The 17,822-nt window shown below is 34.5% G+C and overlaps 1 protein-coding gene across 5 annotated transcripts in view; it reads left to right on the top strand.

Annotated features, from left to right (window-relative positions):
* LOC150108709 (endoplasmic reticulum transmembrane helix translocase) overlaps positions 1–17,822 on the top strand; it is a 647,746-nt gene that overhangs the window by 532,430 nt on the left and 97,494 nt on the right. For all 5 annotated transcript variants that reach the window (XR_016548145.1, XR_016548143.1, XR_016548146.1 and 2 more), the window contains exon 20: positions 8,563–8,677. Coding sequence is in view for 1 of the 5 variants with exons in the window: in XM_090390936.1 (XP_090247062.1) it covers positions 8,563–8,677 (115 nt within the window). In the remaining 4 variants the exon portion in view is untranslated. The remainder of the gene's footprint in view (positions 1–8,562; positions 8,678–17,822) is intronic.

Below are 17,822 nucleotides of genomic sequence, written 5' to 3'. Positions count from 1 at the left end.
CCTTTAAAGGAATGCTGAAAACCGACCAGGGCTTCTGACCTAATGTCCAATTCTCACCTTCTCATGGTGCACCCTGTTGGGTATCTACCTCGATACTGAACGAACGAGGATGGGCTGGTAATTTGGGATTTAGTTGACCAAATTGTATTCTTATTGGCTTAAACCAAAATACAAAATGATAGTACAACATGACAAAATTTCATGCCGGCTGTGGCGTTGCCTGGTTAAATGAGGTCCCTGTTGTTTTTGCCAGGGAGCCAGGGCGAACAGCTAAAAGCCTTTTTTTTTTTTTTTTTTTTTTTCAGATTTGTTCCAGTACTATCACGACATAAGCCTGAATGGCAAAGAAATGTAGCTAGCTGAGGAATTAGATTAGTACCAGATTGACATAATAGGGATGAGTGAAACAAAAAAAGACAAAAACTGGTGAGATCTTTCTGAGCAATAAATACAAAATGTTATATTCAGGCAATGACAATCAAGGAAAAGGAGTAGCCATAGTATTCAACACTAAATACAAGGCAAATCTTCTTGAATGGCAGGCAGTCTCAAGTAGAGTGATGTGGTCAAATATGAGAATGGGGAACTGGACAATGAGACTTATTTGTGCCAATGATCCCACAGAAGGTTCTACTAAGATAGAAATGGAGGAATTTTTTGAGGCTTTAGAAAAAGCAACTGACACAATGAAAAAGGAAAAGTTGGTCCTTGTTGGGGATCTAAATAGCAGAGTAGGAAATGATTGTGAGACATACAAAAATATTTTGGGAAAATTTGGAGAAAAGAGCAAAGCTAATAATAATGGCAAATATCTGTTGGATTTCTGCTCAGGACATGGACTGGTTATTACTAACACCATGTTCCAACATAAAAATGTGCACAAATTAACATGGAGAGAACAGGCAAGGAATAAGAAAAGTCTCATTGACTATGTTATTGTTGATAGTGATGTTTTCTCCCTGGTGCAGGACACCAGAGTGTACAGAGGATTTGAAATTGTAAGTGATCACTATTTAGTCTTGCCCAGGATAAAATTGAAATTCGTATTGAAAATATAACATGTAAGAAAATTTTAAAGCGAATAAAAGTTGAGCAACTCTCAGATGTGAACTGTAGACTAAAATACACAAATATTATTGAAGAAAAAAAGAAAGAGTTTGAGAACAGGAACCAAATCTGGGAGATTCAGTAGCAAGCCTTGAAGAAAACCCTGATTGGTTCTGCCAGAGTGGCATGTAGTGAGGTTGTCTGCAAGGATAGAAAAATCAGAACTAAATGGTGGACACAGGAAGTTAGAGGCAGTGAAGGAAAAGAAGAAAGCATATCAAAAGTTCCTGGAAAATTAGTCAGCTTTTGCTCTTAGAGAATACAGAGACAAATGTAAGAAAGCTAAAGAGTGTGTAAAACTAGCTAAACAAAAGTCATGGGAGGACTTTGGCAAGAACATAGAAAATAAATATCAAGAAGGTGAAAAAATATTCTGGAGGTTGTTGAGAAAGCTCAGAAATGGAGGAAAGAGTGCTGTAAAAGGAGTTAGAGATGATAAAGGTGATATGAAAACAGGGGAAAAAGATATCCTGGAAGTATGGAGTAATTACTTTGAAAAATTGCTAAATGAAACAAGCAGTGATAGCACAGTAGTAAAAAATACTCAACAGGCAAACAGTCAGTAATACATATCCATACTTGAAGTAGAAAAAGCCATCAAAGGCTTGAAATGTGGAAAGGCAGCAGGAATAGATGATATTTGATCAGAAATGCTAAAGTATGGTGGTATAAAAAGTCTTTCAATGGTCGCACTGCATAGTTCAGAAAGTCTGGACAGAGGGATGAATTCCCGATGATTGGAGTAGAGCTCTCATAGTACCCATATATAAAAAGGGAAAGAAAACTGAATGTGAGAATTACAGAGGTATTTCTCTACTGAGTGTTCCTGGGAAGATCTATGCAAGTATACTTGAGAAACGATTGAGAAGAATTGTCGAAGAAAAGCTTGGTGAAGAACAAGCTGGATTCAGGCCAAATAGAGGCTGCCGGGATCAGATCTTCACTTTACGACAAATAGTCGAGAAAGCATGCGAATATAACAAAAATCTGTATTTAAGTTTTGTCGATTTGGAAAAGGCATATGACAAGGTGCCAAGAGAGAAGATATTCAATACGCTGCAGTTATATGGTGTCGATGGGGCATTATATCAAGCAGTACTTAGTCTTTATTTGAGTTGTAAGTCAGCAGTTAGAATTGAAGGAAGTACAGGAAGATGGTTTAATGTTAAATCTGGTGTGAGACAAGGATGTACATTATCCCCTCTGTTATTCATTATCTATATGGATCACATTATGAAGAAAAGTGGTATTAAACATGATATCAAAATTGGAGATGTTAATGTCAGCTCTTTGCTTTATGTGGACGATGTTATACTTTAAATATATCTGCTACAAGTCTGCAAGATTCCCTGACTAAATTGAATAACTGTTGTAATAGATATGGTATGATCATCAGCAATAAAAAGACAGTGAAAATAGGCAGAATTGTTGAAAATGTCACTGCATTGTGAACAGAACCTGTTGAACAAGTAAAACATTTCACCTACTTAGGCACTATTTTTAGTGAAGATGGTAAATTACATATAGAAATAGACAACAGAATCAGCAAAGCTGGTATCGTGGGAAGTCAATTGAATAAATTCATATGGAATAAGAAAGAAATTAGTCGGAACACTAAATTAGCTGTATACAAGACTGTGTTCAAACCAGTTTTAACTTATGGATCTGAGAGCTGGGTCAGAAGTAAAACACTTGACCAAAGACTAGAGACCGCAGATATGAGAGTCCTGAGAAAGATTAGAGGCATGAACAGATGGCATCAATGGCGGTATCATATTAAAAATGAGGATATTAGGAAAGAACTTAACATTGGCAGCATCCAGGAATGCGTTAGCAAAGCTAATCTCAGGTGGTATGGTCATTTAAACAGAATGGGCGAGGAAAGATTAGGAAAACAAGTGTTCTCTGCCAGGTTGGCAGGAAAATGACCCAGAGAAAGACCAAGATATAGGTGGAGTGATGCGGTACAAAGTGCCTTAGACGATAGAAATATAAGATCTGATAATGATAATATCAGTCTTGACAAGTAATAGACTGATATGGAGGATAATTGTAGATAGGAAGTTAGTAATGATGTAAATTTTTCATGTAGTACTATCATAATCCTGTAAACCCCTTGAAGTACATGGCAGGAATTTTATGATGATGATAATGATGGTTTCACTAATTCCAACAATCTTAGGCCACATCATATTCAATAAAGCAACGAACTCAATCCCCTTTGTTTCTGATGCTCCTGGCATTTGTGTATTGACATAATAAATTAGCACCAAGCCTATTCTTATAATTAGATATGCAACCTATTTGGTCTTATTCTAGAATTTTCTCTTTTCCTTCCCCAGACATACCCAAAAGCTCCAAACCCCAAACTTATTTTTCCACCCTTTCACCACGTACATAACCATGTTCGACGACTTTCATATCTTTATCATGTTTGTATACCATTGCTGAACTTTCACACACATTTTCCCCATTCTTCCCATGATGATCTAGTTTCCCTGACACTCTGCATTAGGTCTCATATCAAGAAGTAATTTCTCCATGCTCCTGATGCCAAATGAATTCAAGTTCAGTCCTTCCTTCTTATACAAATCTTTCTACACCAAATTCACTCCACACATCTGAAATCTCACATTCATTTCTTCTACACAGCCTTCATGTGAAATTATTTGCCATCATCGCCCTCCTTCTTAACTGGGTAGCAATCCTACAATTTTTACTCTTTCGCATTTCTTTCTTGCTTCTTCAAACAGACTTTTCTTCTATTCTCTCATACTATATTTGTTGCTACTTTTCTTTTGGAAAATTGCATGTTCTAATATTAACTGTTTAATTCTTTTCCATTAGAAATAAAAATTTTATAATAACAATAATAGTTAATCTTATTTTATTAGTTCTTCCTGAGTGAAAGAGAATAATAAAATATTATTGTTATGTGAATACTGTTATTATCACTATGCTGTTATTATAGAAACATGTTCAGTTGTGAATACAATTAACATTATGATAACACCATAAGTTTTCTGAGATAAATTGATATGTACATGAAAAGAGTCTCTTTATTCCACTTTTAGTAAAATATTACTGCTACTAACAACAACAACAATGATGATGATAATAATAATAATGCTATTTTCTATGTTCTATATTCTGAAAGTAGCCATATTTCTTGTTTTTCCTTTCAAGTAATGTAAAACTTGAAACTTGTGTGCTAGGATGAACAGTAGATACTCTTCCAAGTGCTACTTTTGCATTTGCTAGTTGTCGAAAACTGAGCATTTCACAGATCATCCAGAAAACCTTGCTCTGAGAACTGTGACTGTGAGATTTTTTTTTAATATAAATGCTCTTTCTAAAACAATAGAAAAATTATCCCCATTTCATTTCTTTTTAGAAATGAGGGCTCTTTGCCATGGGAAACAAACACATCAGCTGGTGAATATGCATTTCACAGATATGTTGTCCATAGTGTATGCAAGCAAACGTGAGGAGAGTGAACAGTTTTCTTCAGTTAGAAACACCTGGATTAACCTATGTAGTACTATAAGAACCTTCATCAGGGTTTTTGACTTTTCAACTGAAAATAGTCACCAGGAAGTCACATTTTTCTGCAAACAGGCAAAGTACTGGGAAATATCAGACATGATGTATTTGTGTCATAGTTGCTTCTTCTGCAATTCCAATCAAAACAAAATTATGGCCTTGGTCTACACAATCATTTTCCTGATTGAGAGACCTATGCTTGGGTAACCAAATTGGAGAGAATCCTCATACTGGCATAAATGCTTATGAAAATATTTAGGTGGTAGATGAATTTGGTTAATGCACAAAGCAATTTTACATTCAGGATACCAGATCATTTTCTCCTTTCTGATTTTTTAAAAGCAGATATAACTCTTGGTTTCTGGTTTTTTTTTTTAGGCATGGGTAGTAAAATTTCTAGGAAATGATTAGAGTTAGCAGCGCTCAACCATGGAAGTTTTGCTTTCAGGACACCAGATTATTGTCTCTTTTCTAATTTTTTTTAAGCAGACACTTGCTGAAGAAGGAGCATAAATTTGTAGAAGTGCTTTCAAGAATTCTACTCTGTAATCTAGATATGATATAGTAGGCATACATTTTTGCTTGTACAGGAGGAAACCATTCCAAATAATAAAATACAATATACCGTATTTTTCCGTGTATAAGACTATACTTTTTTCTAAAATTTTTAGACTAAAAATTGGGAGTTATCTTATACACAGAGGGTAACCGTTTGAGAGACCTGCGGTTGCCGTGGTGAAACTGTCTGTACCTTGTCTCCGCGAACAGACTTCCACGAATCACTAGCCTTTGTTAACTCTGTCGATTGACGTCATTAATGGCTGACTCTGAATAAACCAAACAGAACTCTGAAAGTTTCATATGTCTACAACTCATTGGCAGGGTAAGTTAATGCATTAACAATATTTTGAGCACTAGCCCATAAAAATGTCTGAAAATAAAAAAAAAACAATGAAGAAAATTATATGCCCGGAACTGAGAGTTGTTATGCATAATTTCTTAGTATGTATCTTAAAAATATTAGCTGATTAGGAAATATACTTTGAATATTTAAAAAAATATCAAATGTGTTCTGTTTTATGTTTAAAATATTGATTTCTTAATTTTGGGTTCGAAAAAGTAGGGTTTGTCTTATACATGGAAAAATATGATATGCCCAAACACTTTTTTTATAATATTTTTTATGTTGTTTGCTCATTATAGAGTAAAATGATAGCTACTGAGCATACATGCAGACTCCACCCATAGTGTCATTGTATGCACATACAGCAATGAGTTTGTCTTTCTCGAAATCATTCTTCTCCATGGATTCCATTGATGGATTGTGCAGGGAAGATAGCAGAAAAACATTTTTTCTGTCTTTCCAACATGGTGCAAAAGACTCCCTTGCTGATAAGCCCTGATTTACCCTTTCAACAGTTTGCTTGAGATCTGCAAGCATTTTTTGTCTTTTTTGCATTTACGGTACAATTATTATCTGTATGATGCTGTAAAAGCAAATCAGTAAGTTCAGGACACATATACAGGGTGTTCGGGATAAATTTGACATATTTATAATTAATTATATTTTTCCGTAAGTTACATGTATTAACACACACTTCTCTTCATTTAAAAGTTTGGACCCTTCTTCATTCATATACAAGATGTCAGAAAGGATGGATAGCTGGAACCCACCTGAATCATGGAAGAGAATAACTTGTATCATGATGATTCGTGCCCACCATCAAAATAAGGATATTACGACTGCTGCCCAATGCTCCCTGAATACAGTAAAAACAATCAGGCATGAACTAGAGACTTGCAATGGTGACTACGAGGATGTAGCAAGAAGAAAGATCCCTAGCAGACGATCTGATTGCGTTCGTACAGCAGAATTCCTCGCAAATCTGCAGGAACAGGTGTTGAAGAACCCTGGCATTGGAATTCGGGCTTTGTTCGTGGAGTTGCTAACTGTAGTCAAGCCCTGGATAACAAGGGTAGCCAATGGTAGGCCGTATGTATGGCAGCAGGATTCGGCCCCTTGCCACACCTCTGGGAAAAGTCAAAAATGGTTGTCTGAAAATTTTTACGACTTCACCAGTCCAAATGTTTGGCCTCCAAACTCCCCAGACCTTAACCCCATGGATTATTTTGTATGGGGCGCAGTTGAAAAAGACACCAATCGCACTTCCAGTAATACAAAAGCCCAGTTAATGGATAAAATTAAAACAGTTTTTGCGGCCCTTCCCAGGGAGACTGTAGCATCAGCTTGTTCGAGGTTCCGAAGCAGAATTGAAGCTGTGATCGATGCTAATGGTGGTTATTTTGAGTAAATCTTGTTGATAGTATTGTAATTAACTCTGCCTGTAATGTTTTTTTGTCAATTCATTAAATTTAATAGATACAAAGAAGATTTTCTTTTTCCTTACGAAACTGTCAAATTTATCCCAAACACCCTGTAGTAGTTATCCATTGTAACTCAGTAACCTTTCCCAAGTAAGGGGTCTGGTAACTCCATTAATACGCACACACTGGCAACAGAAGATTCTAATAATTAACATACTCGAGTACAGTCTGCATTCCCGTATAAGGTTTGTAATCCCAAAGATATCCACTTTGTGCTTTGTAAAGCATAAATTTACCCATACTTTGTATTCTTTTAGGGAATATATTGCTTACATTTCGATCTGCCTTTGAATGGCATAATGTTTTCATCGATATGTCTCTCTCTCTCTCAGGAATGTATAGTGATCTAAATTTCTGATGAATTTTCATTAGAAAATCATAAATTTTGTTGAGGGCTAGGCAAGGATGTGTGTTGCCTGATCATATTCTGAAAATGCAAATATTTCACAATGAGACTGAATTGTTTTTCAGTCATAACATCACAAAACACTGGGGCATTCAGAATCCATTCTGTAGACCAATGCATTTTGAAGATGGGCTTTTTCATGGTACCTTGCACACTCAAAAGTATTATAAATGTAAGTAGCATGTTGATATCTATTGGGCTCCAAAGTGTATGATTCAAGATTTTTCTGTTGTTCTCTATAAAAGCATAAAAGTGATTTTTCTATTGTTCTCTATAAAAGCGCAATCTATGAATTATTCTTTGAATTAAGTTGATGAATTAAAAAATAAAGAAAACGTAATTTGAAACAGATGGGAACTGTATTTTTTTAAGATTTGGATTTTCATTAACTTAAAATTAACTGTTTGGCAAAAGCCTTGAATCAAGTTTTGGAAGAATAAAATGTATTGGTAACTAAGATAATTAGTAAAAAAAATTAAAATGATATTGATCTTATAAGGTGATACAATATTTAAGTGAAGAAAGTATGAAAGGATGTCTTATTTGCAATGGCATTAAAAACTATAATTTTCAAGTTTAATTATAATTTTCAAGATATAAGTTTCAAGATCACAGAAGCGATAGATCATTAAATGAAACTGGAAATCAATTGTCTGAAGTTATAACTTTGCTAAATTAGTTCTTGAGAATATCTCCCACCAGGTTGGGCAGGAGGGATCTGTTTAGTTCTAATTTATGGACAAACTGAGGAAAATGTTTCTAAGAAAACTTATCTAGTTTCATTTAATGATCTATCGCTTCTGTGATCTTGAAACTTATATCCAGTTTACACAATTTATAAATGTTGAGTGAGACTCTGGTCTTCTAGTGAAAGATGTTCCATATCCAGGAGACATTACAAACAGACAATATAGTTGTGGCTGCATTTGCCCTCTGTCAGTACACACAAGTAAAAGTTTATTAGAACACAGGTGCATTTAATGATATCTATTTCTCTGTGACATAAACTGATTTTCCTCATTATATTAGATTCAACTAATGATTTGTGCTTCAGTTCAGTAGCTTATTTTCTTGCTGCCATAATTGATTCACATTGTATATATCTTGTTTTGTAATTTCAGAAAGAATTTCAGAAACTTTTGAAAGATCTTGAAGATGGACAGTCTCAAGTTGTAAAACTAGGAGATGCCAGTATTGCAGCTCCATTTACATCAAAGTTATCCTCAATACAATGCAGTAAGTGTGTTAACTGCAGTAGCTAAGAAATAGATAACAATTGAAATACTTTATTTTCAAGTATACCTGTCAATTTTTTTTTATATAAACTGAGCACAAACTGCAATTTTATTCTTGTATATGCAGAGACAGTATAGAATTGAAATATGTGGAATTACACTACACATGATAACTGCCACGTGCTTTTATAAATAATGGATTGTTTATAAAGACATTTGGTTATTCTTTTGTCATTTATTATCCATTAATTTCCTTAAAATGAACTGGTTAATATAAAGAAATGAGGCAATTTCTAGAGTCACTTACTTGCTCTTATTACAGGAATTGTTAAGGCCAAAATTTATCCTGACCCAGGTTGAGTATTATTTGCCTACTATTCAGCAAGACAGAGCATGTAACATTATTGGCTTCAATCAAATAAATAAAGAAAATAAAGAATAAAAAGAACTTTTTTTTCCAAAGGACACTTTGGAAAAAAAAAAAAAGAGAGAAAGAGAGAGAGAGCTAAGCATGCACCCTTTTCCCTTCTGCCCCTCTTCCAAACACTCACTTATAGAGTTTGCATCATTCATCTGTTTACTGTAAAACTTGAAATGCAGTTATGTTGTGTTAGATTCATGAGTATTTCACTGCCCTTGGAATATATGGGATTATATATAAAGGAAGGATTTTCTCTCTCTGTAGACACCTTCTACATGTTGTATTGTTCAACTGATTTTGATTATGTAATTTAATTTATATCTTATAATGGATACTTAGAATAGAATTTCCTGGCAGAAAACGAAGACAATTTTCAACAATAAACACTTTATACGGTAAACAATTGATGCACATGTGTGCTAAAGAGTATTTCCCCTAATATAAATTCGCTACTGATAACTACATGCACGATTTGGGCAGACACAAATTTAATGAAGAAAAAATTTGATTTTTAAGTCGCGCTTTGAAAAATATATGAAAAGATAAAGGGTTACTACAGTTTGTAGACCATGTTATATCGAAACCATGTTGTATAAGTACTGCGTTATACGAAGGTTATCTGTAATTCCTAATATTGTTTGTAATAACTGTACTGATGATGTCTTAAGATACTTAAGACGAAATATTTACATATTATTAAAATTTAGTTACTGTGGTGTACATGTGAATTTTTAGTTAGTAAATATTTTGGTAGGTGTCAGTATCAATTATTCTGATTAAAAAAATTCATATGAACATGTGTCCAATTGTCAATGGATGTGAAGATACAGCTATTTGAAACTAGTATGTACAGCTCTATAGATCAGGTGACTAGCATGCAACTCTCTGAATCAGATGTGACCAAGAAGCAGTTATAACTTGATGCAATTTCGTGTAAGTGTTATTAAGAATGGCACACATATCTTTACACATGCTGAATATGCTGATTGTTTATGATTTTTGTAATTGTAGTGCCATTGCTGCTTGTAGAGACTACCATCAACAGTTTCCTACCTTCAGAGTAATGGATTCAGGAGTGTTTACAACAAACTGCGTGAGACTGGTACTGTTCCCGGCAGTGATATTTCTTCTGAACATGTAAATGAACAAAATGTGGATGAAGTAGAACACATTCTTCAGTCAGTAGAATCCAGTCTTACAACAAGCACAAGGAGAATTTCTGCATGTATTCCACATACAAGAGCATAGCGAACATTACACAAGAAAGGCTTGCATCTATTTCACATACAGCAGGTGCAACGCCTTCTCCTAGGAGATGAAGGCAGTCAATTGGAATTTTGTCAGTGGGTAAATGCTAATCGCCAATTAAGCTAATTTCACCTGTGACAACACCATAGCTGGCATCAGTGGTCCAACAGATATCTACATACCACTGTAGAAACAAATTTCCAACATTGCTTCTCTGTAAACATGTGGTGTGGTGTGGTATAATTGAAAATTGCTTGATTGGGCCTGTTTTGTTACCAAATCATCCTACAGGGCCCATTTATCTACAACTTCTGCAAAAAAACTTCCACTACTATTGGTATGTTCTTTCAGTACAATGGAGCTTCTGCACATTATAGCCATCAGGCGACACAATATCTAAATCGAACTTTCCCTGACGATGGATAGGCAATGGTAGTCCCATTCATTGGTCATCAAAGGTCTCCACCAAGACCTTAACTCCTTTAGATTTTGGTTTGTGGAGATGGATGTAAAGCAAAGTATACAAAGAAAAGGTAAATACAACAGACGAATTGTTCACTCACATTATGGATGATAAAAGAACATCAAGACAACCTCAGAAGAACAACACATACTATTACCACAAGAATTGCAAAGTACATTGAGGTTGGTGGTGGAATTTTAGAACATTTATAATGAACTGTAAATTATAGTATTTGTCAATTATTTGTTTTTTTCTGTATCATTCAAACTGTCAATAAATACAAGCAATAAGTCATTTATCATTCTTTGATACCTTCCTTGCTTTTTACATGCCAGTTTCAAACAGCCATATCTCTGCATCCGTTGGCAATTGGATAATATGAACTTTTTTACTCAGAATAATCGATACTGCTACCTACCAAAATAATTACCATTCTTTCTGAAACCCCTTGTGTGTGTGTACACACACACACACTAGGGGGTTACGGTGCCCAACCCCCCGTGTTCAGGACTGGTAGGCCGGTTCTCCTTGAATTCTGATGACTCGAATTTTGAAGACTCGAAAGGGGTCACAAAGCCATGTCGAGTATGTACACAAAACAAACAACGATGCAAAACATGTTATTATTGTCCTGTTTGCCAGGAAAAACCACCATTGTGCGTGGAACATTGTTTTAAAGTGTACCATACCATTCATAATTTGAATAAATTGGTTTTTATTTTATTGATTTCATTTTATTATTTTTATTGATTTTATTAGTTTTAATTTGATTTACAAATTACGGGTTATACTACGGGTTAACTCAAGCTTGGCATAGGAGGTCGGTAATCGACATACGAGTATATTCGTAGTTTGGCTTCTGAGGCACATATATAATATACTATATTTTAGCTGAAATTATTTCCCTTTCACCAAGTCCCCAGACATGCTCTTTGCTTTATTCACAAGTGAAGGGTCCAAATTAAGGTACTTATACTAAGGGTTAATTCATGCTTGGCATAGGAGGTCGGTAATCGACATAAGAGTATATTCGTAGTTGGCTTGTGAGGCTCACATACCAACTACAAGTATGTTGATAGTTGGCAGCGAACATGTTAAGGTATGGTGTTCTAAAATACTTTTTAGGTGGGCAGAATTTTTGACAAAGGAGGGAGAATTGTTTCTAGTAGCTTGGCTAAATGTCTAGCCAGTTTGTATGTGGGACTATTTATACTAGCTACAATAGGGTGTACCTTGTTTGTGAATTTGTCCTGGATGTTTTAACATGGAAGGGCTTGAGTTTGTTTACTGTTTCTTTGGGCCAGGAAGCGACTTTTTTTCAGTAATTTAAGCACCTTATTCTTTTGTGTGTTGGTGGGATTGCGATCTATAATTTTGTGTGTTGACTGATCTTGTAAAAGTGTGTGCATTTTGTTTTCATATTCTGTTGTGTCCATCAACATGGTTGCGTTCCCTTTGTCTGCTTTTGTTATGATAATCTGGTTATTATTATGTAACTCTTTTAGAGCAATGATTTCCTTATGATGGATATTATTTCTGGGAGGCTTAGACTTGATTAGGATATTGGCCACATCTAAACGTATGTTATTGGCTATTGCTGGAGGCAGGTCATATATTCCCTGTTCGACAGATGTCATTATTTTGGCTTTTGGAACTTGTTTGGGAGTAATGGCAAAATTGTGCCCCCAACTCAAAGCACTAATAGCTTCTTTGGTTAAGGTGAGCGATGATAAATTCACAACAATGTGATCTTGTTGTAATTGCGGTCGTTGTGTAGCACTGCATTGTTGGAGATTTTCAAACTTTTTCTGGTGCTGGTTTTTGTCTACAATGAATTCTTTTCTAGCCGTTGTGTTGGCGATGTTGTCTAGGATCTCCCATAGTTCCATGTTCAAAATATTACATAGTAGTTCACATAGCACGTTGATGGGTGAATTAATTTTGATAACTCAAAGCGAGTGGCGTTAATCTGTTCTCATAATAGCTCGTTTATAAATTCCCAGTATTTATAAACAAGCGCTACACTCGCTTGTTTATAAATACTGGGAAGGGAGTGAAGAGAGAGTTTTTTTTACTTTTTGTACTACACACAAACGCTGTTTGCAGTGTTCTATAAATTCTATATAGAAATTGTCTAGAGAGGAATTCCATTCTGTTCCATTAAGCTGTCTTATATATTTTTTCCTTTCCATGGAAAATGGTGAATTCGAACAATTCAGCTGTGTGGTTTTGGCGTGGGGGGGGGGATATGTGTCTTAATAAGATCTGAGTGTATATGACTGAATATTTTAGGTTAAGATTCTTTTAAAATATATATAAAGGTTTTTAACATATATAAAGGTTTTAATATATATATATATATATATATATATATATATATATGTGTATAGTCAGTGTGGTTAGTCTAGTGGCTGTGCAGTTTGCAACCATATGCTTGGGGAAGGAGTGTCCCAGGTTCGATTCCCATTGAAGACGTGAGGAACTTGAGAATCTTCCTCAGCTGTAGTCAAGTTAGCCGGTCTTGGACGCAGGCAGTAGGGTTTTTCCTCCAGTTTATCTGGCGTTTTTCATCACACAAGCAGGCAAACCGGCCTTGAGAACTCAACACTACGGGACATAAGATACACTGGGGCGCAGGGCTTAACCACCTTATCCTGTGAACAGTTGAGGTCCGATGATTAATAAACCCTTGACATCGCAAGGTAAAAGAGGGTAAAAGGAAAATGAGATGAGATATATTAAGATTTGAAATAGAATTTTTAATGAAGGTATTATTTCCTGTTGGTGTGGGAGTGATTTTTGTTAACTGTTTGGCAAGTTTATTAGTACACAGTGTATGCTATAAACTCAGGAATGAATTGGGGTATTAGGTCTGTGAATTTCTGGGGCCACATATATTCTGTATTAGCATGGTAAGTTTTTTGCTAGCTATTTAGGACCAAGATGTAACTTTTAAAACTAATTTAAAAGTTACATCTTTTAAATTAGTTTTAAAATTTTTATATAAATAATAACATTTTAGGACTTTTAGAATGTTATTCATTTTTCGATCATATTCTATTTTATGCATTATGACTGTTTTCTCTTATTTGCTTTGCTTATTTTTTTGTATAAAATTTTTAATGCTGCTATTTCTTTTAGTTGAATATTACTGGATTTCTTACATCAGACTAGAAATTATACTCTTGTTTCAATCCTTTACTCAGACTTGAGGCAAACAAAGTAGCTTCACATGAAGTATCATCATGACTAGGCTACACACAATGCCTGTTGAATTTGCATGATGCAAAACACACTTCTTTTCAGACATATATGTTGTTGTTCATTCTGGAAAGATCACCAAGACCAGTTTCAACTCAACCTTCATGGAGGCTTTATCCACTTTATACACAGATACAAGTGATACACCATTTTATTACTTGTATCTGAAAAATATATGATTTCTATGTTGATTTAACCTAATTTTCTTCCTGAGTCTAGTTTCCACTGATGGACTTCAGTGTATGTTGAAATCATTCTGAAATGGTTGGTTGATTTATTGTTTATTGACACAATGACAGCAAAAGTCATACTGCACCATAGTAAAAGTTACAGAAATACACAAGGTATTAATAAAATAGTCAGAAAGAGATAAATTAGCAAATAATATGTATGTATTTATCATACATATTATCAAAATTTATCATATTTTTTGCCTTATAAGATGCACTGTTGCATTGTACTCATCACATTTTCATATAGAATTTCTGGGCGGGGGGAGAATATTATTTGCAGAGTAAGATGCATGAATTATGCATAAAATTTTTCATGTATTTTTTTTTTTAATTTTAAATTTTAATGCATGTATTATCATTATTAGATAAAAAAAAAGCAATTCTTAAAAAAAATCATTAAAAAATTCTAACATAATATATATATATATATACGAGGGTGGTCTGAAAAGTTCTCAGCCTCGACCATAGATGGCAACACTATCGGAAAGATTCTATATATATATATATTTTATATAGATTTTTTTTTCTAAGTTGGTACATCTGTTGTAAGCATCCATGTCAAATTGCAAGTCATTCTGTCAAGTAATTTGTTTTATACAGCTGTCTGAAGCAAAAGTGTTGTCTGTATTCCTTGAAATGGATAAAATTGAGTATCATGCAGTTATAAAATTCTTTGTAAAAGAAGGTTTAACGGCAAAAGAAAATAATTCGAAGTTCATAAAAATTTATGGGCACTCTTCTCCTTTGTTTTCGACAATTAAGAAATGGGCTGCTGAGTTTAAACGTGGCCGTACTAGCCTTGAAAATGATCCATGAAGGACGTCCAAAAAGTGTAACAACATCAGAAATCATTGATCAAGTGCACAATATGGTATTGAATGACCAGCAAGTCAAAGTGCGTGAAATTGCTGAGGCTATAGGCATTTCAATGTGTAGGATATATTTTGCATGAAGAATTGCAAATGAAGAAGCTTTCTGCAAGATGGATGCCGTGCTTGCTTGGAGCATTTTAACAAGAATAAAACTGATTTTGTGCGTCGATTTATTACTATGAATGAGTTAATTCACCATTACACACCAGAATCCAAACAACAGTCAAAACAGTGGACAGAAGCCAGTTGTTTAGCGCCATAGAAGACAAAGTTGGTTTCATCAGCAGGAAAGGTCATGCTTCGGTGTTTTGGGATGCTAAAGGCATTTTGTTTATTAATTATGATGAAATGGGTAAAACACAATAACCGGGGAATATTATTCCGATCTTTTAACCAGACTAGATGAAAAAATTCGTGAGAAAAGATCTGGTTTGCAGAAAAAAAAAATCATTTTTCATCAGGACAATGCACCTGCCCATAAAAGTGTTTTGGCTATGGGAAAATTAAGTGATCTGTGCTATGAATTGTTGGAACATCCACCCTGTTCCCCAGATTTGGCTTCCTCTGACTTCTATCTCTTCCCAAAACTAAAACTCTTCCTCACTGGTCAGTGTTTTTCTTTGAATCAAGAGGTGATTGCAGCTGTAGAGGGGTATTTTGCAGATCTTACTGAGAACTACTACAGGTATGGGATAATGGTGCTGGAGCATCGCTGGAATAAATGTATTAGTCTTAAAGGAGATTGTGTTGAAAAATAAAAATAATTTTGAAATTATATTTTTTTTTGTTAGGCCGAGAACTTTTCAGACCACTCTCGTATATATATATATATATATATATATATATATATAATATAAACAAAATAATTTTTATAAATTTCATTAATCTTCTTTTCAGATCTTTATTCATCTTCACTTTCAAAATTTTCTGAACTTGATTCTTCATCAGAAACCGAGTCATCGCTGTCTTGAAATAATAAATCATCCTTCATACCATCAGGAAAATTATTAATGCCACACTTTTGAAGAGATTTTATAATAATTTTGGGTTTAACTTCATTCCATGAACTCTTTACTCATTTACACATCTGCAAAATTGTTGCCTTCTTTCTCCTTCTTTCTGTAGATGTTTCCTTAGAATTTGGAGATTGCATCCAATTAATCGATGCTCTTGTTTCCTCCCAGTGCATACCATTTTTTCTGTAAGGAGACCCAAAGTGCTGTCCTGCTCTATTTTTTTTTTTGCATACTCACACAATACTTTAACACAGTCATATAGCTATATATCTGCTAAGTAGAAGACATGGGTTATAAAAAAAATATTAAATACAATGATGTATTGATTACTAGTTTAAATGCGTGACCATTAACGACCGTGCAAGTATTCAAAATGATCACACGTTACTGACAAGCGACGATGCACCATAACTGCGCATACATAAAAAAAACAGATTGGTGTATAAGATGCCCTGTAAGATGTACCAGTTTATAAGACACATTCGGCTTATAGGATGCCGATTTTTCAGATAAATTTTAAGTACAAAAAAAGCACATCTTATAAGGTGAAAAATACAGTAAGTTAAGCAATACAGTATCTACATATAAATCAACTTTATAATCAGATGTGTTTGTATCACTTACAAACTATTATAAATTACAAAGTTAAAAATGTCGTGCTGTTCGTCTGGGTCTGATAACATCTGCCTGAGTGTATATGGCCCAGCTAGGTAGGTAATAATTTCATTCCCATCTTGTGCGAAGTGCTGGCACTCCATCAGAATATGAAGAAATGGTAAGATGTATGTTGCATTTTTCACACATATGGAGATCATCAGCCCAGTAAATAAAAATACATAAGATGACTGTGGCTTATGCAGAGCCTAGCAAGAACAACTTCATTTCTTCTCTTTCAATGTTGTGTAGACTGCAATTGTTTAATTTCAGACTTATCATGTAATTTGTTTGTCAGTACTTCTTCCTATTATGACTGTTATAGAGCAATTAGCTTTGATCTGACTGAATGGATGGCATCAAAAACTATCTGTAGTTTGTATATGGTACTGCCAAATAGTATGCTGAAAAAGTGAGTTGATCTAGCAGCTGCAATCTAATTTCCCTTAATTGCTGGCTGGCAATCTAGCACAACCAATATCAAAATTAAGGATCTTCATTTTGTGCGACAGGTGTACACCTTGCATAGCATGGATGCTATGCAAGGTGTACCTTGCATGGATGTGGATTATAGATAGGAGAGGAGATAGCTTGCAATGAACTCAATGAGTCTGTATAAATTATACACTTTTGGTAGCAGATTTCTTTTACAGGTACACTACCAAATTTTTGTCACACTTAGTGCCAGAACCTTGCTGGACCAACCAAGATCATGTAATAATTATTCATTGGTACATTTCTGACTCACTGTATATATCTCTCCCATGTTTCGAAAGCATCATGGACCTAGAAACTTAAATATTAAATACAAATTAAATGTAATTTTATTGATTAAATGGAATACATTGGTATAAATTATACGACACAGTTCTTTCATTGTTTTTATCAGGATTCAGGACAATATCCATAACATTAGAGCAAGTATAGTGATGAAAAGAAGTGTTTCTATGTTAATGTTCATCCACTTGGCCAGATTTT

The sequence above is a fragment of the Typopeltis vanoorti genome, chromosome 3, assembly GCF_054136105.1.
Source record: "Typopeltis vanoorti isolate ZY-2024b chromosome 3, IOZ_Tvanoo_1.0, whole genome shotgun sequence".
Taxonomy (NCBI): domain Eukaryota; kingdom Metazoa; phylum Arthropoda; class Arachnida; order Uropygi; family Thelyphonidae; genus Typopeltis; species Typopeltis vanoorti.
This window is presented reverse-complemented; position numbering and strand designations above follow the sequence as displayed.